The sequence below is a fragment of the Lepidochelys kempii genome, chromosome 6 (genome assembly GCF_965140285.1).
Source record: "Lepidochelys kempii isolate rLepKem1 chromosome 6, rLepKem1.hap1, whole genome shotgun sequence".
In the NCBI taxonomy this organism is placed as follows: Eukaryota; Metazoa; Chordata; order Testudines; family Cheloniidae; genus Lepidochelys; species Lepidochelys kempii.
The window spans coordinates 70,134,970-70,157,843 of record NC_136385.1 but is presented as its reverse complement, the minus strand read 5'-3'; the positions used below and the strand labels follow the sequence as shown (position 1 = coordinate 70,157,843).

The 22,874-nt window shown below is 39.0% G+C and overlaps 1 protein-coding gene across 5 annotated transcripts in view; it reads left to right on the top strand.

The window, feature by feature from the left end:
• Positions 1–22,874, top strand: part of STARD9 (StAR related lipid transfer domain containing 9) — a 244,365-nt gene that overhangs the window by 162,604 nt on the left and 58,887 nt on the right. For all 5 annotated transcript variants that reach the window (XR_012159442.2, XM_073348593.2, XM_073348592.2 and 2 more), the window contains exons 23-26: positions 1,118–1,604; positions 4,247–15,694; positions 16,583–16,780; positions 18,242–18,425. Coding sequence is in view for 4 of the 5 variants with exons in the window: in XM_073348593.2 (XP_073204694.2) it covers positions 1,118–1,604; positions 4,247–15,694; positions 16,583–16,780; positions 18,242–18,425 (12,317 nt within the window). In the remaining variant the exon portion in view is untranslated. The remainder of the gene's footprint in view (positions 1–1,117; positions 1,605–4,246; positions 15,695–16,582; positions 16,781–18,241; positions 18,426–22,874) is intronic.

Below are 22,874 nucleotides of genomic sequence, written 5' to 3'. Positions count from 1 at the left end.
ATCTCTATTTTTAAATACTTTCAAAGCACTCAAATACTATGGGGATATGGACCATAGATAGAGGAGCTAGAGAGTTAGGTTGTTTAAGTGCATATACTTTCAATGGAGTCACTAAAAATTCAGGAAATTACTAGTTAAGACAACGTCAACATGTAGGCAAAACTCAATTCCCATATCTTGTTAGCCAAATGTAACACCCAAATGCTTTGGGCACCTTGGCTCCACAACCCACTGCCTTTCAGTTCCATCATAGACCTACCCACAATGCACATTTTCAGTTCCTTAAAATCACATATACAAACAATAATCTGATCTCAGAAATGTTAAGGTAGAAGTATAGGAAGTTTCTTCCATTTTGAAAGTCAATACTGTTGGAGACACACACATTAAATGAGGAATACCAATAGAACTTGGTAACACCTCTCAAACCAGCAGGAAACATTAAGTGTATCCACTGCATTTTAAGGTCAAAGTTTGAATGATTTTTGAGGAATTAGATGTGTAGATGCTTATCCCTATAGAAGTTACTTGCCATTGCAAATTCTTGCTAGAGAAAGCTTATCCCATCAGCTCCCTTAATGAAGCTGATGGGATAAGCTTTTAAAACCAACTCCACCACTGATGCAGCATACTTGTAGTCAGCTTTCCAAGTCTTATCCCAGTTGGAGGTCTCTCCATTACTAATACAGCACAATGCTGCCACTAGAGGGGATGTGACATATCAACTTTCTCTAGATTTGTTGGATCACAAGTTTTGTTCCTTTGGTATCCAGCAAGTACAGATCAGAGAATCCCTTTTGTCTGGCTGCCTGCTTCTGCCTTTAATCTGGCTTCCTGCTTCTGTCCCGTCTGTGTACCCTTGAGACGCTAGAGAAGGAAGGGATCTTAGAATTAAGAAAGGCAGTGGGGGTAGGCCAACAATATACTGAAGCAGAACAGAAGAGATGTCTGATAGCAGCCATTTTAAATATCCTGATCTGGTTTAAATGATTCATACAAAGTCTTAATGTATAATTGATTACACCCTTCAGGTGGGTCTTTGCTGCTGATTGAAATTAGGAACAGGATAATAATGAAGACATTTTCTAATATTTTTCTTTTATAATTTTGCTTATAGACCAACAGTGGCTTATTAACGAGAAGAAACAACTGGCTTCCCTTCAACCGCAGCAGAGGGAGTTTGCTGTACAGACAGAGTCTAAGTCATATGCAGAAGCTGAAGTGCAGAATACTGTGGATTTGGAGATCTGTCCTTCCCTGGTAGTGCAGAACAGGAAGAGGCTGGTACAGCTGGAGCTTTTGCGGAGATACTCTTTAAAGAAAGCAGAAAGAAACATAAGGCGGAAAAAGGTCAAGTTCCAGTTGGAGAGGATTGTCAAGAAGCAAAAATTACTGGAAGCCAAGAGAAACCTAGAGCAGCTAGAGGCCAGCTTCTGGCTCAGTGAGGATAACTTGAAACAGTCCCAAGTCCTGAACCAAAACACCACAATTACCTCCTGGGATCACAAGTTGCAAAGGAAAAGCAAGTCATTTGGTTCAAGTTCCTTGCAACCAAGAAGACATTCTTTCTGTAATCTTTACCCACCACATGTACCCATTTACAGGTAAGTAAACTTTTATAGAATTTTCCATATTAGTTCCAAGTTTAAGAAATATTTGCTGCCCTACGATCAGGTAATGTACTAAAAACATTTTTATAAGGGTATATTAACCCAAACTTTGTATAAGTCAAAACCCTGATCCATCTTATAAAAGCAGCTACACCACTCTCACTTCCCTTTAAGTCTCCAGTCTTATTTTATGACACATTTTTAAGCGGTTTGTCCTTGCTTTCAAGACTCTGCACCCCTCCCTAAATCTTTGACCTAGTCTCCTTTCACATTGCCCCTGCCTCCTTGATACCCCTTTCACTGGCTCTCACACATGTCTTTGCACCTTTTACTTTAGGTTTGGAATCTCTTTCCTGGACTCTTGGTCAAGACTTTATTTTTGCCTGATCAAACCACTCCTAAAAATTCACTTCTGCAGTGTCACTTTAAAAGATAAACAGGGGTACCCTTAACCACCCCCAACACACCCACAACATTTGGACCACCAAAACGTATATATGCTTAAGTATATATACTTGGGCTGTCAATTAATCGCAATTAACTAACGCGATTAACTCAAAAAATTTAATTGTGGTTAAAAAAATAAATCATAGTTTTAATCGCACTGTTAAACAATAGAATACCAACTGAAATTTTATTAAATATTTTGGATGTTTTTCTACATATTCATATATATTCTGTGTTGTAGTTGAAATCAAAGTGTATGTTTTTTATTACAAATATTTGCACTGTAAAAATGATAAACAAAAGAATTAGTATTTTTCAATTCACCTCATACAAGTACTGTAGTGCAGTCTCTTTGTTGGGAAAGTGCAACTTACAAATGTAGATTTTTTTGGTTACATGACCGCACTCAAAAACAAAACAATGTAAAACTTTAGAGCCTACAAGTCCACTCAGTCCTACTTCTTGTTCAGCCAATCGCTAAGACAAACAAGTTTGTTTACATTGATGGGAGATATTGCTGCCTGCTTTACAATGTCGCCTGAAATGAGAACAGGTATTTTCATGGCACTTTTGTAGCCGGCACTGCAAGGTATTTACGTGTCAGATATGCTAAACATTCATATGCCCCTTCATTCTTCAGCCACCATTCCAGGGGACATGCTTCTATGCTGAGGACGCTTGTTAAAAAAAAATGTGTTAATTAAATTTGTGACTGAACTCCTTGGGGAAGAATTGTATGTCTCCTGCTCTGTTTTACCGGCATTCTGCCATATATTTCATGTTATAGCCATCTGAGATGGTGACCCAGCACATGTTGTTCATTTTAAGAACACTTTCACTGCCGATTTCACAAAACGCAAAGAAGGTACCAATGTGAGATTTCTAGGTATAGCTACAGCACTCGACCCAAGGTTTAAGAATCTGAAGTGCCTTCCAAAATCTGAGAGGGACGAGGTGTGGAGCTTGCTTTCAGAAGTCTTAAAAGAGCAACACTCCGATGAGAAAACTACAGAATCCGAACCACCAAAAAAGAAAATCAACCTTCTACTGGGTGGCATCCGACTCAGATAAAGAAAATGAACATGCGTCGGTCCGCACTGCTTTGGATTGTTCTCAAGCAGAACCAGTCATCAGCATAGATGCATATCTCCTGGAATGGTGGTTGAAGCATGAAGGGACATATGAATCTTTAGCGCATCTGGCACGTAAATACCTTGCAACTACAACAACAACAGTGCCATCAGAACGCCTGTTCTCATTTTCAGGTGATAATGCTGCCTGCTTCTTGTTCACAGTGTCGCCTGCAAATGTAAACAAACTTGTTTGTCTGAGCGATTGGCTGAAAAAGAAATAGGACTGAGTGGACTTGAAGGCTCTAAAGCTTTACATTGTTTTATTTTTGAATGCAGTTATTTTTTGTACATAATTCTACATTTGTAAGTTCAACTTTCATGATAAAGAGATTGCACTACAGTACTTGTATTGGGTGAATTGAAAAATACTATTTTGTTCTTTTTACAGTGCAAGTACTTGTAATCAAAAATAGTGAGCACTGTACACTTTGTATTCTGTGTTGTAATTGAAATCAATATATTTGAAAATGTAGAAAACATCCAAAATATTTAAATAAATGGTATTCTATTATTATTTAACAGTGTGATTAATCACGATTAATTATTTTAATCACTTGACAGCCCTAATATATACAGATGCAATCTGATTGTACATATAACCCTGCATCATTCCCTATTCCTTGATATTATAACTTGATTGAGAAGTCTCTCACTAGACTGTACGCTCTAGAGTTCAGGGACTTGTCTTCTGTTTGTTTTCCTATGAAGCACCCAGCACTCTTGTGGGCATTCTGAAATCATTTATAATAGTAACAACATTGCTTTTTGCCTATCACTGACTAAAATGCTGTATCTGGCTCAGACTTTGAAGCTGAGTAGCCATTACTAAACTAGCTGGGAATCTCCCCAGAGAGCTCTCTTAAATTTGGAAACCACAGGGTAAAGGTAGGGGCATGACTAGGCTTGTGTTAAGTGGATTTCAGTGACTCAGAACTATAGTGTGATTAATAGTGATTACAGCTATGGAGTCTCTGTGGGCCAAGGACATAATATATACTTATATAGTCATGCAGTATGTAAAAGCCTCTGATTCTTTTTCTTGCATTATTTTCACAGCTCTTTCCTGAAGAGGAAGACCACCTCTGAATTATCTACCTCACCAAATACTTATAAATGCCATGAAGGCAATCCACCATGGAAAACATTGTCTCTAGAATATCTACCCAGAACAATTAAAGACAATTCCAGGAGAGATGACCTTAATGATGAGAGGTATAGTTCCTTCCCGACACAGAGACAGCTAACTAAAAAACAAAAGACATCACTGTTTGGAAATAAAAAAAGAGCAGAAAAAGACTGTAATGGTCCAGTTATATTACATATCAACACAGATAATAAAAAAATGGAAAAATTAGATGATAGATTAGTACAAACTGAACCTCAAAGCCAGACCTCTAAGAGCCTCTCTCCCAATCAGCTTAAGAAGAAAGGTGAACTTGAAACCTTTATTACAGGGACACAAGTGACCAAAGCGAAGGTATTAGGAGATTCAAGTCAGCCTACAGGGAGACAGCTAGAAGAAAGTGAAGCCCAGGCATCTCATGAAAAGTCTAGAATGGATTTAAGAGGAGAACGCCAAGATTCACTTCCAGAAAGCTTTACCAAGGAAGTGAAAAAATCAATAGTGCGTGGAAAGCCTCCATCAGTTTGTCTAAGTCAAACAGCGAGGAACTTGAAAAGAGAGCCAAAGTCATCCTTGCCAAATCATGATAGGCAGTCAGTGGAAAAGCAGGAGTTTCTGATGACAGCTACTTCAGTAGGGAACCTTAATAAGATAAACATCCAGACACCACTCCGTTACATTGAAAAAAAATGGCACAGTGCTGAGGTGTTGAATGTCGGAATCTCAAAAGCAGCCACAGATCTGCTAGGGAACTGGCAAGAGGATGATGAAAATGACTTTTCTGATACTGATAGTTCCTACTCTGTGGATTCTCTCTCCTGTGCTTATGCAAAAGCCTTGACCGAGCAACTGAAACAGGAAGATTCAGACCGGAATAAATGTATCACCAACCCAGAAGATTCTGAAAGTGATGATAGTCAGATGTCTCAAGACTCTCTGGTAGAAAAAGAAAATAAAGCCAAAAAACAAAGTAAAAAACGTTTTCACAAGTTATTGGTTCACCAAGAGCCAGTTAAGTTTTACAAAGGCAGATATGATCACCATGTCTCACCCTTAGTGACCTCATCCACATCATGCAGTAGATTGGCAAAGACTGAAAGAAGCTTTTCTCTGGATAGCTTAGCTGATGCAGAAGAGGTGTTAGCAGAAGATCTGATAGAAGAATCCAAATCTGATTCATCTGATGAAGTGCCTGCAGAGATATTTTGGAGGCTGCAGAGTCCTAGGTCCCCAGCCATACAGACTGAGGAATGCCGGAAGCCTGGAGTCTGTGACAAAGATGTAAAAGGAACAAATTATGATCTAAAGCAGAGTAGTTCTTTTTATCTGGGTACTCAAACACAGTCCATTTGCAATAACAATTGCAAACAGCCGTTGAAAGAGATGAAGGTTTGTTTTATAAAACAAGAAGGGTTTCTTGATCAAAGACTTAATTCTACAGGTGGAAACCCTTTGACGCTCATTGATGCTTTGTCTTCATATGACTCAGAAAGTGAAATCAGCAGCCCCAGAATAGCTGTACCTTCTTTTCGTGAAAATTTACAATTTTGTGGTGCTCATCTGAGCAAGCTGGAATGTTGGATGAAGAAAGATGACCTAAAGCAGTCAGCTGCTGAAGTATCTTTTGTCTCTGGCTATAAGCAGTTACATAGTATTTCTCATTTATCACATGGCGTAAATGAGATAAATGCAACTTTCTCCTCTGATGGATCAGAAATACCATTACCAGAAACAACACATTTTAAGAGAGATACAAACAAAGTTCCTGAGAGTGGATCTTTATTAAGTAAGATGGTCAAAGAAAATGCAAATTCTGATGAAAATTCTGTCTTAGAATCTCCAGATGTTAGGTCATTGTTTGTCAGTTCAATAGGACCAAGCACTTCATGTGTCCCCATTTCAACATTTTCAGCAAAACGTGGTTATTATGAAGATGTCAAGTCAGCTCATCCTAAACACAAACAGCTTACTGTATTATCTACTTATGGATCTACTGTTGAATACACACAACAGTATAGCTGTTTGAAAAAAAACTCCATGACAGATTGTTTGTTCTCAGTGTCTGGAAAAGAAGAGGGCTCTCTCCCCAAAATTTATCCTGAACTGCCCAAGGATCAGGATTCTAAAAAAATATCATTCATTTCAGCACCATCTACCTATGTTTTACAGCAGAGAAAAGATCATGGAGATTCTGATTTAGAAGATAGCTTCTTTAGAACTATTGAAAAAGACGACACAGATAATGATTGTGATAATTTGATAATAGAATCAAAAACAATAGAGTCAAACACAAGAGATGCATCTGTCAATGCAGCTGCCAGTGGATTGTCTAAAGAGCTGTCTCCTGATACAGCTTCACTACCCACAGTAGGAACATCTTCAGTAAAACATGGAATATATAAAAAACATGGTCAGCTCTTTGCAAAAGAGGGAACATCAACATCCTGTGATGAGGGTTTCTTTCTCCGTGACCTGTCAAACAAGAACAGGAACACTGGTATAAAGAAAAGTTATACACTTCAGACTTCTGTTGAACAAGGAGAAAATTCTGCTGGTAAAGTAGGTCTACTCAGTTACAGGGGGAATAATTTTGAATCTATGCAGAAGATGGATTACCAACAGTTGTTTGCAGGAGAAATAACCACAGACAGAGATTTTTCTTTTGAAAGAAAACCCTATCGCACTGGTCCTGCAACCTTTCCCCAGGATGCTAGTTATGACCAATTTGCAATATCAATAGACACTTCTCAGAAAGAGTTGGTCTGTAATACAACAAGTAGAGATATATTTATTGAAACTGCCTTGGAGGCCCCTTCATTCAGAGTTCCTGAAGAATATGAACAGGATGAAGATCTGTGTTCACAAAATAATTGTGAATTTCAAAGGAAAATTGTTTTAAAGAATCATTTTCTTAAAAGTTTACAGGCTGACAATCCTGAAAGTTGCTTATCCCTACACATTTTGGGAAACACCGCATTATGTCCTGAGACTATAAGAAAAGAAAGCAGTGAAAGTAAAGAAAAAGATCATTTGAGTTCTCACCCTGTAGGCCAGGAAAGGTCATCATCCAAATATAGAAATTTGGTGGTAGATGAATTAAGATACCTTAATGTGAATTTAAATGGAAAAAACACTGAGCTCTCAACTACAACTACTTGTGAAATTAGAGATGAATCCACCTCACAGTCCAACTCAAGTGAATTTTACTGTGACACAGCAAAAACTAATCTTTTTCTGCATACTTCTGAAACTCAGAAATATAATACACAACTGCAGGATCTTACAGCAGTTAATGAAATTTGTGACACCAGATCTAATTTCAGTATAGAAAACAATGTCCAAAAAAGCTGCTGTTCTGGAATAAATTCTAATTGCCTCTGCACAATGTGTTGCTTAAAATCTGAAGAGCAGAAAAACAACATGCATAAAAAGGCTGAAGTTCCTGTGGGATATGATGCAGCCGTTCTCTCTGATACTCAGACCAAGAACAAATCCTTTCCTGAATCAAGAGAAGAGAATGAAACTGCTTTTTCTTGTGTGGTTCTTAGTGAAAGTGATTTCTCAGGAGAGGTTTTGTTTGTTGGAGGAACCAGTAATTATGTAAAAACAGACTCCGGAAAAGTGTTTGAACCTAATACAACTGTATCAGACACTGCTTTCCAAGAAGGGAGTCCAAGTGTGAATAAAAAATCTGAATGCACAAAGAAGGCAACCGATACTGAAGATGAAATTATCCTGGAAGAGACTCTGGTTCCCTATCAGAGTAAAAAAATAAACACCACTGAAGAAATTGCTAAACTGGTTAACAGTGTCATCAAGTTGGAAAACAATATTTTGGAAATTAAAGCTAGGCAGACTGAAACCTTACATAACTTCTCTGTAGTTGAAGCCCAATGTGATATTGCAGAAAGGAGCAGAAATAATTTGGAAAGCAATAGTCTGGTTCAGAGATCAAAAGATCCCAGTGATCTTGTGGCTTGCAAAGATCACCATGAGTTTTACCAAAAGGTGCACACAACAGTACTGCAGGAAGAGGCAGAGAAAGAAGAATCAGGTGTGTTTGGTGTTGGTGGTGTAAGGGACACTGATGAATCAAAAACAGTGGAGATTTCTGACAGCTTCATTCCGACAAGTAGCATTCATCAAAATAAAAGGAAAGCAAACATAGAAATAAATTATTGTTCAACAGAGACTGAAGCTGCTTCTAAAAGCACTCCATCAGTGCATTCCAGCTCATCAGATTTCTCTGAGAATACTATAGGCTTCCTTGATTCTTATGAGGAATTGAAGCAGACTAACAGAATAACAGAAAATGTGTTGAATACTGAAAGCATAGCCAGAACAATAACAGTTAGTTGTGGTGAAGAGATCTCCTTAGAAAACAGTGAAAAGGGACAAAAAAATGTTTCTAGCAATACAAGTGAAACTTGTATAACAGACTGCTTGGCCCATAAGAACTTTCATCAAGAAAACAAAGTTGATGGAAGCATAACTAACTCCAAAATGGTTGGGAGTGAGGAACAAACTAATATGAAAGACGATGAGATGTTGGTTAGCACAGGAAGAGGTGAACTGCACACAGATGTAAATGTTTCATTGACACAAGAGACTCCAGCTCTCGATCAGATGTATTGTGACGGAGACAACAGTGAAAAATTTATAATTGAATCTGAGATCCCAGAAAGATACTTTACAGCTTCTTCTAAGCTAGAAGAACAAGATGTTTTGTCAGTTGATACTTTAAGGTTAACAGGAGGTAGCCATGATGCAATTGAAAAGAAGGGCAAAACAGATATTATGAATAAATTGGTGGAAGACATTAATAACTGTGACCATTCAGCTGATGATAGTGCAGTAATTGAGCAAAACGTAATCAGAGGAAAATCTGGAAGACATATTAAAGAGAATAGCAATACAGATAAGAGTTCTTATACCGACTATCCCAAGTATGGGGTGTCTGAAGATTTGGATGTAAATTTTGTTGGAAGCAGACCTGATAATTTTGAATCTGATCCAATGTGCTTCATAGCACAAGAGAAGGAGAAAACGCATCTGATAAATCTGGTACAAATGGTTAAAGCAGATGTAAGAAATGAAAGTGTGAAAACATATAATGCGTCTGTTTTTAGAACCAATAAAGAAAGGAAGGCTTTCAAAGAAAACATTGAGAGTCGAGAACTGACTGCTTCACAAAATCAAAATGAAGTTCCACCTGAAAACAAAGGCAGCCACCAACCGACAAATAATAAATTAAATGAGATCTTAAAAGAAAGTCATTGGGTATCTAAAGGTTATTCTGGAAATGATGCCAATGATTCCTCGGTACCTAATAAACAACAGCGTACACCAGAAACTATAAAGTCTTCTGAAGAAACTCAACAGTGTTTGCTTAAAGTCTTTCCATGTCAGTCTGTAAATCATCCTTTATATTTTGGAATAAATAACAGCACAGAAGTTGTGCAGGATGATCCCACTGTGTTAAGAGGACATGTAAAGTCATTTAATAGTAATGCTGGTACTGGAGTTCTTCCTTACTATGAAACATTAATGGAGAATGATGTGTGTGTCAGAGCACCCAGTACACTTAACGAAGAGAGAAGAGATGAATCATTTTCTCATAAAATGCAAAATAAAGAGAGTGATTTTCTGCAAACCATGATCATGCAGAACAAGGAGAGGGAAGGAAACTTTGTATTAAACAACACATCTAATTATGCTGTATCTGGGCAATTTCCTGATAGGGATGACATAAATTCAACTTCCTATATTGCAGAGTGTCACAAATCCATAATTGCTGCACCCAGTCAAGGCACAACAAATTATTCAGTTTCCCTGGGAAGGTTAGATTCTCCTGAAGATATAATTCAAAATGTGAGCAATTCTGAGACAGAGCACAGCACAGGCTTAAGTGTGCGGGGGGAATCAAAAGTTTGTTTTAATTCCTTTGACGATATAGTTCAAGAAGGAAGTATGGCTGCGTCAATGGCTGTGTCTGGTCCACTGACTTCAGATAATAAAAATCTGCTTTCCTCTTCAATGTTGAAAGATAATGATATGAGAAAGAAAATAGAGCAATCACTACCAGAGGTCTGTTCTCAGAAAGTTTTTCAAAATATGAATATAAGTCAGAAAGAATTAGCGCAATGCAATCAGACAGAGAAATGTTCAACTGCAGACTATATTAAAACAGACTGTAAAAGTAATAGTGAAAGGATTCCTGATGTATTTGGATATCAAACTGAACCCAGTGAGATTCAGGCATACAGGGCTTCTAGAGATCTCTGTGTGGGATATCCAGACAACTCTGCAGTTGCTTCTGAGATCCTTGGGGAAAGTATTAATCAACCCTTGTGGGGAAATGCTCATTATGAAGAAGACTCTGCAAGATATAATATGAATTCTTGTGTTTCTAAATATTCTTCTGGTCTGCTGAAGAATAGCCCCGTTACACTTGCAAATGTTTTGGTAGACAGCAGAGAAGACAAATGTAAAATTGATGCTGTTTGTTCTGGAAAAACAAAATACTTGGAAAGTGAATCAGTAGATTTGGATGTACCGATACTTGTTTCTGATGATCTGTTTGTAAATCAGAAAGATCATGAAAGCAAAATTTGTTCTGTATTTGGAGAGAGAGAGAGAACAGACACACAGCATGATGAAATCACTAAAGAGGTAGTTGGAGTAGATGAAAAGCAAGAACAAAGTCAAGATTCTTTCCAGATTTGCCATGGTATAAAAGAAAAAGTATTGTGTTTATACTCAGAGGACTATATTGGTAGTTCTGGCATGAAACTACCCGAGAAGAGCTTGCTTACATATCAAAATCTTGAACAAAATAGCAATAAGGAAACAAAATCTCTTCCTTTATGCACTGTGGAGAATGTTCCAGCTTATACAACATTTCAAAGTTCCAACAATCTTAGTACCTTTGAAACCTCTAATTTGCCAGAAGACTCAAAATCTCTGAAATTTAGGCAGCTTGACGACTCATTGCAAGACATTTCTTTGACTGACCAGTTGTCATCTACTTTTACAAACCCTCATTCTCTACAAGAAAGACAAGAGAGAGAGTTTCCTCGAGAAGTTCCAAAAGTTTCTTACCCATCATTAAAAATGTTTTCAAAATACCCTCTTACTGCTGACATTGGTTACAATGAAACTAGCAGATACGATGTTTCACATACAGCTACTTCAAACTGTTCTGCATTTGCTATAGTACAAATGCAAGAGAGTCAATCTGATGATACTGTGATATTTGACCAGCAGCCATCTGCTTCAACAAATATTGTACTTTCTCTTACAAAAGAAAAGAGACATCTGCCAATAGATGATACAAAATCTACCTCTCAAGGATATCCTACTGAAGATGGAAAATCAATACATAAAAGTAACTCTGAACAACTCAACAATGAAACAGAAGTTGATAAAGTTTCACTACAACAAGCATTTTTAGAAAACCTAAGGAAAGTAGATGATGATGTTTCTATGTCATCATCATTTGCTTTTGAGGATGCTGCAAGAGCAACTCTTAATAAACAGGAAAATATGAGAGCGAGAATTAGCAGAAATGAGAAGGAATTGCATTCAAACTTGGAGAAAGCACTTCCTGCAACAGACAGGAATCAGAGAAGAACATTTTTAAGAAAAGATCCTGTTGAAAATCAAACCATAGCACCATCAGTTGTTGCCAATGAGTTCATGGCCCCACAAATCACAATATCGCAAAACCCATGTTCAGGAAACATTAATGTGGATTCCAGGTACATGTATAATCTGAATGGGCGAGTATGTCCCACAGATGATAATGCTGCGGATCCCAAAGAAACATATCGCACTACCTCAGATTTTGAAATAAATTCATGTATAGATTTACAAGACAATTGGCAGGATGGGCGTGCAAAGGAAGAAGATCAAAATAGAGCAAAAGTAAGAAGTGGAAAAGATATGGAACATTGCAAAAATAATGCATGTTCAAGTGTTGATAGTCCTGACAATTATCAGATAATGGCAAATAATATAATGAAGATTAAGCGAAAGACTTCACAATCAGAAAGGCTAAATCTTTCTTTCGTGAAAAATGAGAATACGTGCTTCAAAATTTTACCAGAAAACAGTTGTTTGCCTCCACAGGAACCCAAGTTGGTATTACTTAGGAATGAAAAATCATACTTTACTGCACTAAATACAAAGCATTGCAAACAAGATGAACAAAGACATTGTTTACAGAATCACATATTGTCAGCCCCAGCTATTTCTGCGATCTCTGATCTTGAATACACTTCAGAAGTTTCATCTAAGGCACATCTTTCTTTGTATCCTGCCTCTAAATCTTTACAAGAATTGAATATGAGTGTTGAGCCTCCATCTCCAACTGAAGATGATCTTCATGGAATTGAAAGATTTTCTAAATTGGAGTCAGATAAGTTAATACTGGCTAAATACAAACCCAGATTTCAGCAGAGATTGGTACAAACTCAGAGACCTGCTAATTATGATCCAAAAAGCTCACAAAATTATGGGGAGAGAAGCCAAGGCAGCAACTCCTTAGAGCCCTCTGCTGTTCACTATTCAACTGCTTTGGCACATAGAGCTGGTCGTTCCATGGATATAGAAGCAAAAAAACATTCAAATACTTCTACTTTACCACAGTGCAATGAAGAGACAATTGAAGAATTGAGATATCAACCAGAAGAAATGAATTTATTTTTACAGGACAATAAAGATGCAATGCATTTTAGTTCAAGTGATATCAATCCATACATTCATCCATGGCAGCAAGATGGACTCTGCAAGATTGGTTGGAAGCAATATGTTTTTGGTAGTGCAAGTGATGTCTCTTGCAGTCAGCCTCCTCTAAGTCTAGATAATCATAAGGTTATGAGGTGCTCCAGTGTGGATAATGGATTGAACTCTCAAAACTCCCCTTTTCACTCTCATCTCAGTTCTTATGCTAATGCAAAAGTACTATCAAGCACTTTAAGCAGCATTGAAGACCCCCAGGGATGGGATGATGTGAGACAGGGCTTTGAATCTCCATATTCAAGTGACAACAGCAAGCATTATGTAAATGTATCAGGTGAGATACTTGAAACGAATCCCAAAAACAGAATTTCGAAATTTGAGAATCCTTCTGAACAACCTGGAAACAGTTCCATGCAAGTTGATGAAATTGTACTCCTCTACCCTTCTGAGTCAGAAACAGCCTCCAAAAAACCACAAGGCATTACTTGTGAGCAGGGAACACAAACAATGGCTACAGGAAGGTATAAAAGACAGAAAAGGCACCGGAGAAGTTATACAGATGTTTCTGCAAGAAAACAAGACACAAATAGGAGTTCATTTCAGCGACCTTCTTCTTGGATGAGCATGCAGAATCTGTCCATGCACCTATCACAACTTCTTCATAACACTTCTGAGCTGCTGGGAAACCTCTCCCAACAGAATGTTATAGATAACGAGCAGAATGCCAAAATCAATCAAAGAGGAATTGCTGAAGAGATTGTAAGGGCTACTATGTCAGACAGTTGTACGCAAACTACAGGAGATGTAGGCATTCAAGCTGATATTTCAGAACACCCACAAAGCAAAAACAAGCAAAACCTATTCCAGGCAAAAATTGAAAATGAATTGATGAAAGCTCAGGAAGTGAATGTGATTGTGAAAGTGGTAGGTTCAGACGCCGTATGTAGGTCTCAGGAAAAGAAAGATGTACGTCTGGCTGTTCAAGAGAGAACTCCAGAAAGCATTGAAATGAGAATGCAGAGCATGCCTGTCTTCAATGATTCTGCTGCTAATATTTTGGGAGATTCCTTTATGCATCTGCCTTCGTTAGCCAGAGCCTCCACTCCTATCTTAGATCTTCAAAAAACACCATTCAGTGCACAGCAGAATGTTGCTTTTGGAAGTCCCACAGTTTCTCCTGTTGTATCATCTTCACTGAGTTCAGGACAAGATGAATCTTCATGCATGGTAGTTAGCAGGTCTACTTCTAGTACGTCTCCATCTCCAGCACATTACACTCAGGATAAGAGAACTGTTGATGAATCTGATATTGCAGCAGAAAGGAAACTACGTTATAAAAACACCTTATTAGTTGACAGAGCCTCTTCCCCTATTCTAACACTTAGTGCAAATCCAAGCAACCAGGTTACCTGTAGCAAGTCCATTTGTTCTATCAAGGGATCTGTGGAACATCCTAATGATACTTCAAGTTCTCTCAGTAATCAAAGAAAGCAAGGATCACGTTCATGTTCTGGCTTGGGCACCTTGGAGCCTCATGTAGACAATTCTTCACAAACAGAAACAGACAATGAATCTGCCACTTCTAGAGATAGCAAGGAAGTGAGCAAGAAATCTGCAAGTTTCTCAGATAAGAACACAGCTAAAGAGTTCTTAGGAGTAGGTGTTTCAAAAGAGTCGAAGGAAAAGCACAGATTCACTGTTGACGCACACACTACAATTCGTGCAAAAAGATTGTATCATTCAAGTAGCACTTTAGAGGTTTCTGGTCATGGGGAGTATTTAGTTGATGATCTCAAAGAGCACATTCCAGTGGAACATTCACTACGTTGTATGTATGTCACCAGAAGAGGAAGAGGCTCTTCAGGAAGAATCAGATACGACAAAACCACTGGAAGTTCTGATGCCTCTTTGATTAAAAACCACGCTCAGACGTCTTATGTTGAGGAATGTAGACATTCGCCTCCAAATTCTGACTTGTTTTTTAATCAAGAAATTAGTACGTGTTGGTCAAGCAAGACAAATGCTGATGGATCTCCAGAACATCAAATGGAAGCGTCTTCTGCACAGTTCCACCATTCCTTTTGGAAAAATCAAAATAACTGCCCTTTTCCACTTTCTAAAATGAGTGATATGCATGTACCCCTTCAAGATGACGATACAGCATCGGCTTCTGCAAGTGAATGTAATACTGAAATTCTACTAAATGAGAATGCATCCTTAGTGAAGACCCACAGGCCACGAAGCTATAGTCTTCGTGACTTGCCCATACACAATAAATTTAGCAACTGGTGTGGAGTGAAGGGCAGTCCTCCATCCTCAGTAATTAGCTTGACTGGCAGTGCTGCTGATTTACAAAATCAAATGGAAAAGAAGTCAATCAGCAAACGAGCAACTGAAACAGAAGGGAAATCCCAGCCTTGGGAAAGTAAAACAAGAGAAATTGAGAGACTTCAAAGAGAGCGTGCCCAGATTATGTCTGGCATACATCTGGATATGAAGCAGCAGCCTCTTACTGTAGAGCTTACTGAAGCAAAGCTGAATTATGGAATTGGAGAAACAGATGCACTGCTGAGAATTCTCCAGAATGGAACAGGAGAGGATCTGACTTCAGTTCCCATAAAGCAGCAACTTTATGAAAGGTAAATTACTTAAAATAGTTTCGTGTGGAATCTCATGCATTTTAAATACACTAATAATAATAATAATAATAATAAATAAACATAAGTATTAAATATTCAGTTTATTAAGGGATCTTAACTGGAGAACAGAAACATTTGTATGAACAAGCGTAACATTAAGATTCTCTTACCCGCAGTATAAATAATAATGAAGAACAAGGCTTTCACTGTAATCATGGAAATGGGAAGAAGTACAAGCTACAGAGTATTCAGGTCCAACGTCCCCCTTCTACAAAGTTAACCAAAATCATTAGCAGCTATGAGAATCACACACACATCTCTGCACTGTGAGCCATCAAAGTAGGATTCTGTTGATGAGCTACTGCAATGTAAAAAATTTGATGCCTCTGTATTTTTTATAACAATATTTCATTCTTGTTTCTGTTAGCAAATACTGCTATGGGAATGTGAAGGTGGCAAAAACAAATAAAAAGACAATGGTGGAGAAACTAGGAAAAATTAAGCCCTTTTTATAAGATTCTTATTGTAGGGTAATATTTGTATTGGAAATCAGGAAGTTATCATTATAACCTAAAAGCTTAAGATGAGTATTGAGCGTATCTCTTGATTCCCCTCACCCCCCAATAGTTATTAAAAACATGAAAGTGAGTTCTAATTCTTTGTACACATTTCCTACTATTTTAATGGTTTAGCATTTCTGCAACTCCTGTGATCATGTGACTGATGGGGGCTGTGCAGGAGTCCTTTGTTAGATTCTTGTGAATTTCATGTTTTCACTTTACCTGGTTTTCAGGGTCTTTAGCAGTGGAATATATCACTCTGGAAAAGTGAGCTTTGTAACTTTACCTGGTGCATACCTTGTAACTCTGACCTTGTACCCTTAAATAGGCACATGAAGACAATTGAAGCCCTGAGAAAGCAGAGGGAGGAAAGGCTGCAGAGCTATAGGAGAACCCGCAGTCTCAGTCCACAAAAGCATCTGAGCCTGTTGCAGATGTTGGACACAAACCAGCGGGATCTGGATCTCCCCAGCAGACGCCGAGAGTACCTGCAGCAACTGAGAAGAAATGTAGTAGAAAATACTAGGTAGAGTCATGTAAACTTCAGCTTTGGCAACCCATGCTGCCCTCAGGTGTACATGCACAACTCCCATTTTATTCACTAAGGTGAACAGTGATGTGTCTGTGGTAGAATGAGCACTTAGATTCTCCTGTGGAATGCCAGATGTAGAAGTGGTGAACTTTGGGGCAGGAGAGTTGTTTATTATTCTCTTCTAGAGAAGGCAAAAACTTTCCATACAAGTTTTGGTCAATTTGATTTCCCTTTTCAAACTATTAACCTAGAAAAGATTCTCATGACTTAGGGAAAACTAACCTTTCCCCACTGCAAAGGAAAATGCCATGTAGTTCATATCTACCTAGTTTGAATTGATAGTCTAAAGCAGTAAACCATGGACTTATTTTTGCACATGTACAATGTTTAGCAAAAGACTTTCTCAAAAGCAAGATTCCACCCCACTTATTATGAATTACTCACCAACCTCTCCTTTCACTCTCCACTCAAAAAGCCAAGGAAGAGAGATGGGTTTTGCATTATGCTCTAAATATAAACAAACTTGGGCTCTGTCAGAATAGTGAGAGAAGTGAATTCCAGAGTCTAAGGGCTCTCTGCTGAGAATCCCAACCCCAAGTTGTTTGAATTTAGAGACTGCCCCAGCTGAACTTTACTGTCCTGATGGTAGATGGGGAGAGAGGCAGTCTAATAGATAATTGGGACCCTTGTTTTAATGAGCTTAATAGATCAAAATCAGCACCTTAAGTTGCTCCTGTATGTTAATAGGATGTCACAGAAGTGTAAGTATTCTCACTGTGATGAATACTAGACATGCACCCTGAATCCAATTTTCAAGCTCAGCGGTTGTGAGGCCTGCAAAGGAGATGTGAATGATGTGGTAATTGCACAGTCTGGGAACTGGGGACAGCACGTGGGAAAGGATAAGTGATGCAACTCGTGCCAAGGCTTTCCATGTGCCTGTGAGAAGCTTGTTTCAGAGGTGATCACTGAGTTGACTCATTGTGGGAGTTTCATGCTGCCCATTGAGAGAGAATTAGAGGCGTGTGTTTGCGGGGGAGGGAGAGAATGAGGGGATAACCAAGAAGCAAGAGGGGGCATAGTGGGGTGATGAGATGCGGCTGTTACTTCAGTAGAACATGCATTGTTGAGTTTTGTTACTGCTGCAGATATAATTCTTCTTCACACATAATCATACATATTGAAGATTTTGTATTTAAATAAAGCCCAAGGTGACCATGTGTGCATTTTTCTTTAAATCTTCAGGAGGGGGGAGAGAAGCTAGGTAGCTATCCAGAAGCTCTTCCATGAAGCAGGGAGAGACAGTATTTTTTAGGAATAATCCTGTTTTCCTTATTATGAAGTTCCTTGTTCAGTGTTGGAAGAAAGCAACTCTTTCTGTGATTCTTTACCATTGTCTCATGGCATTGTATCAGACGTTTCTTAGTGTGTCTTTTCCCCACCCCCAATCTTTAGAGTCCAAGAACCAAAGAGGAGGGTTATCCAGTATCCTTCAGAGATTGAACTGCTACTCCGAGACTATCAGAGAGCACGAGAGGAGGCCAAGACTGAAATTGCAAGAGCAAGGGACAAACTTCGGGAGAGAGCTGAGCAAGAAAAGAGACGTATACGAGAGCAAATATTTTCTCATCTACAGAAGGTGAGCGTTAAATTACTGTAGTGACTGAACTGTTTTGAATGACTCATGTTAATACAATTTCTTTCTTTTTTAAAAAAGAAACTGTGATGGTGATTAAGCCCAAGGCAGATCTTTTTCTTTAATTTTGCCTGTTAAGGGGGCAAAGGTAATAAGGAATAATCTTGTTAACTTGTATTTAAAAACAAACAACCCCACACTGATTTACTGATGGTGCTTCTGGACTGTCTTTGTGCAATAGTGTCATTTTATTGACAATATGCCAAGACTCATAAGCTTCACTCACTGTATGAGAGGACATCTTTAAGCCACAAGTGCTGGATATTAATGCATGCAGCGACTCTACTGATATAGGCTTAATGCGGTTGAATTCTGTACGTTAAAATGACAAGATGAAAAGAAAATCTTTCACCATCCTTTTTAGTCTGCTTCTCTCTCTTTCCCTTTAGTCTGGTGTGTGTGTGTTTGCCTCTTCCCTTTGTTTTGTATTTTGTCACCCTTCCTGCACATGTGAGAATTTTGTTGGGTTTTTTTGTCTGACTTTGGAATGGTACTATATTACCTTCAGGTCACTCTGCCTAATTTGTGACCATACTTTTCCTATAGCAACTGCTTTGTCACCTCTTATGAGCAGAAGCTGTAGTAACCCTCTGAGACATCCCCCAGGGTACAATCTGGACCGTTGAACCGTGGTGTTGCCTTAACTCGCTAACGTGGGGTGCCTTTTCCACTACTTTGGGGTCAGAACAGTTACCCCTGGCCTGCTCACACATCCTTCAACATGTAAATTCACTCCCAACTAAATACATGAGCACTCTGACCAGTCACTCATGAATTACATACAGGACAACACCCGCAAGTTCTCTAATACCAGTCATGTTCCCCCAGAAATGTGTATCCTGTACTGTCCAGCACACTACTGAACAATGCACGCTCATAGAAAGTCTGTCATTTCATCAAAGTAAAATGATATGTGCACCAGCCTTGTTATCCCAAGTGGAGTTTCCCACACACTTGAATTCAAACTCAGTGGTTAAGATAAAACAATAAGATAAGTTTATTAACTACAGAAAGATAGATTTTAAGTGATTACAAGTGATGATGCATAAAAGACAGGATTGGTTACAAAAGAAAATAACATTCAAAAGCCAGTCGGAGAACACTTCAGTCTCTCTGGTCACTCGATTACAGACCTAAAAGTGGCAATTCTTCAACAAAAGAACTTCAGAAACAGACTCCAACGAGAGACTGCTGAATTGGAATTAATTTGCAAACTGGATACAATTAACTTAGGCTTGAATAGAGACTGGGAGTGGATGGGTCATTACACAAAATAAAATTATTTCCCCATGTTTGTTCTCCCCCCCCGCTGTTCCTCTGACGTTCTTGTCAACTGCTGGAAATGGCCCACCTTTGATTATCTCTACAAAAGGCTTTTTTCCCCCTGCTCTCCTGCTGATAATAGATCACCTTACCTGATCACTCTCGTTACAGTGTGTATGGTAACACACATTGTTTCATGTTCTCTGTGTATATAAATCTCCCCACTGTATTTTCCACTGAATGCATCCGATGAAGTGAGCTGTAGCTCACGAAAGCTTATGCTCAAATAAATTTGTTAGTCTCTAAGGTGCCACAAGTACTCCTTTTCTTTTTTTAAAAGAAAATAAGAGTAATAGTCAAGCTAATACCTAACTTAACAAGCTAGGTGAACTTAAAAGCAAAGATTTTGTGTCACCATACACTGTTGTAAATTTCATAGGCTGGGTCTCGTTTCAGTCTGGAACCACTCCCCCCTTAGTTTAGTTCTTTGAGAGTCATTGATGTCATGGGCAGAGAGATGAGAGGAGGAGAGGTGAAGTCAAGTGTTTTTCTCCCCCTTTATAATTCAGTTTCTTGTGCTAGACACGTCCTTGCTGAGTCATGGTGACACACAGTCCACTGTGGACGTGAGGTTTGAATCATCCCTGTGATGAAATGTAAATTTCTTGTTTACGCCTTCCCGTTGCTAGAGAATGGCTGCTTAAGCCGGTGATAGCTCTTTAAAACCTGGCTGGGATACCAGTGAGTCCTTGTCTCTGAAAAACTGATTTGACCCTGCCTTTCTAACTATAGAACATGTTAAATCAGTGTTATACAGTAGAAACGTATAAGTTTACATACAATGTTGATACACATATTTTACCAGGACAGTAATGTTCAGCAGATTTTGAGTTTTCAAATGGTATCTCACAAGGCATACCGTGTACAAAATTTATCATAGTCTTGTAAAAGTGGTGACCATAGTATAGACTGTCACACCCTCTTCTCATATGTGACAGGTAATTCAGTAGCCTGTCACTTCATTGCCTCTGCCTCGTTTAAAATGCTAAGCGGTCAGTAGATAACTGTGCATCGGCCAAATCAATCTCAGCTTCTGTATTATGGAAGTCTGTGAAAGTTCTTCATCTGAGCTGGCAAACTAAACTTGCAACTGCCTTTCTGGTGAAAAAACCATCCAAGGGTTTTTAGTATTTTCTTGTCATCAATTAATTCTATTTGTTACTTTAAGGCTCACATAGAGTAGTTACAGCTAAAGTAAAATCTTCAGTCCTACCACTGAGTTATGTCAAGGCATGGACTCACTTGAAGAGATGCAAAGAGGAATAATTGGAATTTCAGGGAGATTGTTTCCCCCACCCCCCCCACCCCGCAGCAAATCTGTTGCTGGTTTGACAGCCTGGAAACTTGAAATTCTTTATCTAAAAAACAGAAGCAGCACAGGTCATGACCATTCAGGGTTTCCCCAGCTTGCCACACACTTGACCTGGAGTGCCACATGAATGGTTTATATGGTCATTCAGTCTTCCTGGTCTATACAGTCTTGAACTTCCCGCAGAATTTGCCAACTTAAAGAGTAGTTATCAATGGTTTGCTGTCAAACTGGGGAAACTGGGTGCTGCATGGGTTCATCGTGAGTCCAGTACTAATCAATATTTTCATTAATGACTTGAATAATGAAGTGGAGAGTATGCTTATAAAATTTGCTGGATGACACCAAACTGGGAGGGATTGCTAGCTCTTTGGGGAATAGGATTAGAATCAAAATGACCTTGACAAATTGGAGACTTGGTCTGAAATCAACTAGATGAAATTCAGTAAAGACAAGTGCAAAATACTGCGCTTAGGCAGGAAAAGTCAAACTCACAGCTTCAAAACGGAATAACTGGCTAGGTGGTAGTACTGTTGAAAAGGATCGTGGTGGGGAGGGAGTGTTATAGTGGAACACAAATTGAAAATGAGTCAACAATGTAATGCAGTTGTGAAAAAGGCCAATATTGTTCTGGGGTGTATTAAGAGGAGTGTTGTATGTAAGACACGGGAGGTAATTGTCCCGCTCAACTCAGCACTGGTTAGGCTTGGCTGGAGTACTGTGTCCCATTCTGGGCTCCACACGTTAAGAAAGATGTGAGCAAATTGGAGAGAATTGAAATAAAAGCAACAAAAATGATAAAACATTTAGAAAACCTGACCTGTGAGGAAAGGTTAAAAAAAACTTAGGATGTATAGTCTTGAGAAGACTGACTAAAAGGGAGTGGGGAGCAGGGAGACCTGATAACAGTCTTTAAATAGGTTCAGGGCTGTTTATTAAGAGGACTGTGATCAATTGTTCTCCATGTCCAATGCAGGTAGAACAAGAAGCAATGGGCTTAATCTGCAGTAAGGGAGATTTAGGTAGATATTAGGAAAAACTTTTGTACTATAAGGATAGTTAAGCACTGCCATTGCAGGGGTCTCAAACATTGGTGCACCTCCCCTCCCTTCTATTCTCTGCCTGTGGCACATAACCATCTAGTCTCTAGTGGGCTGTAATACTGTGGTCTCATTTCAGTTGTTGAATTTACTATGTGGTTGGTGTTGGTGGCCTGTGATACACAGGAGGTTGGACTAGATGATCTGGTGGTCCCTTCTGGCCTGAAACTTTGACTGTGACACTGGAATAGGCTTCCAAGGGAAGTTGTGGAATCCCTATAGTTGGAGAACAGGCTAGACCAGTGGTGGGCAACCTGTGGGCCGCATGCGGCTGGGCCACAAAACAGTTTGTTTACGCTGACAGTCTGCAAGCACAGCCACCTGCAGCTCCCATTGGCCGGGAATGGCAAACTGCGGCTACTGGGAACTGCAGGTGGCCAAAGTAAACAAACTGTCTCGCGGCCCACCAGTGGATTACCCTGATGGGCCGCAGTTTGCCCACCACTGGGCTAGACAAACATCTGCAGCGCAGGGGGTTGGTCTTGATGATCTCTTGAGGTCCCTTCCAGCTGTACATTTCTATGCTTCTAAGAATCAGGGTGCTTGTTAGTGTTAGGAGTGGTGGTATTTTTTTTTTTTGTAATGTGAACAGCCACTTACAGAGACTTGTTTTTAAATCACCAAATAAGATCACTCCTATTTCATCTGGCAGAGGTACTG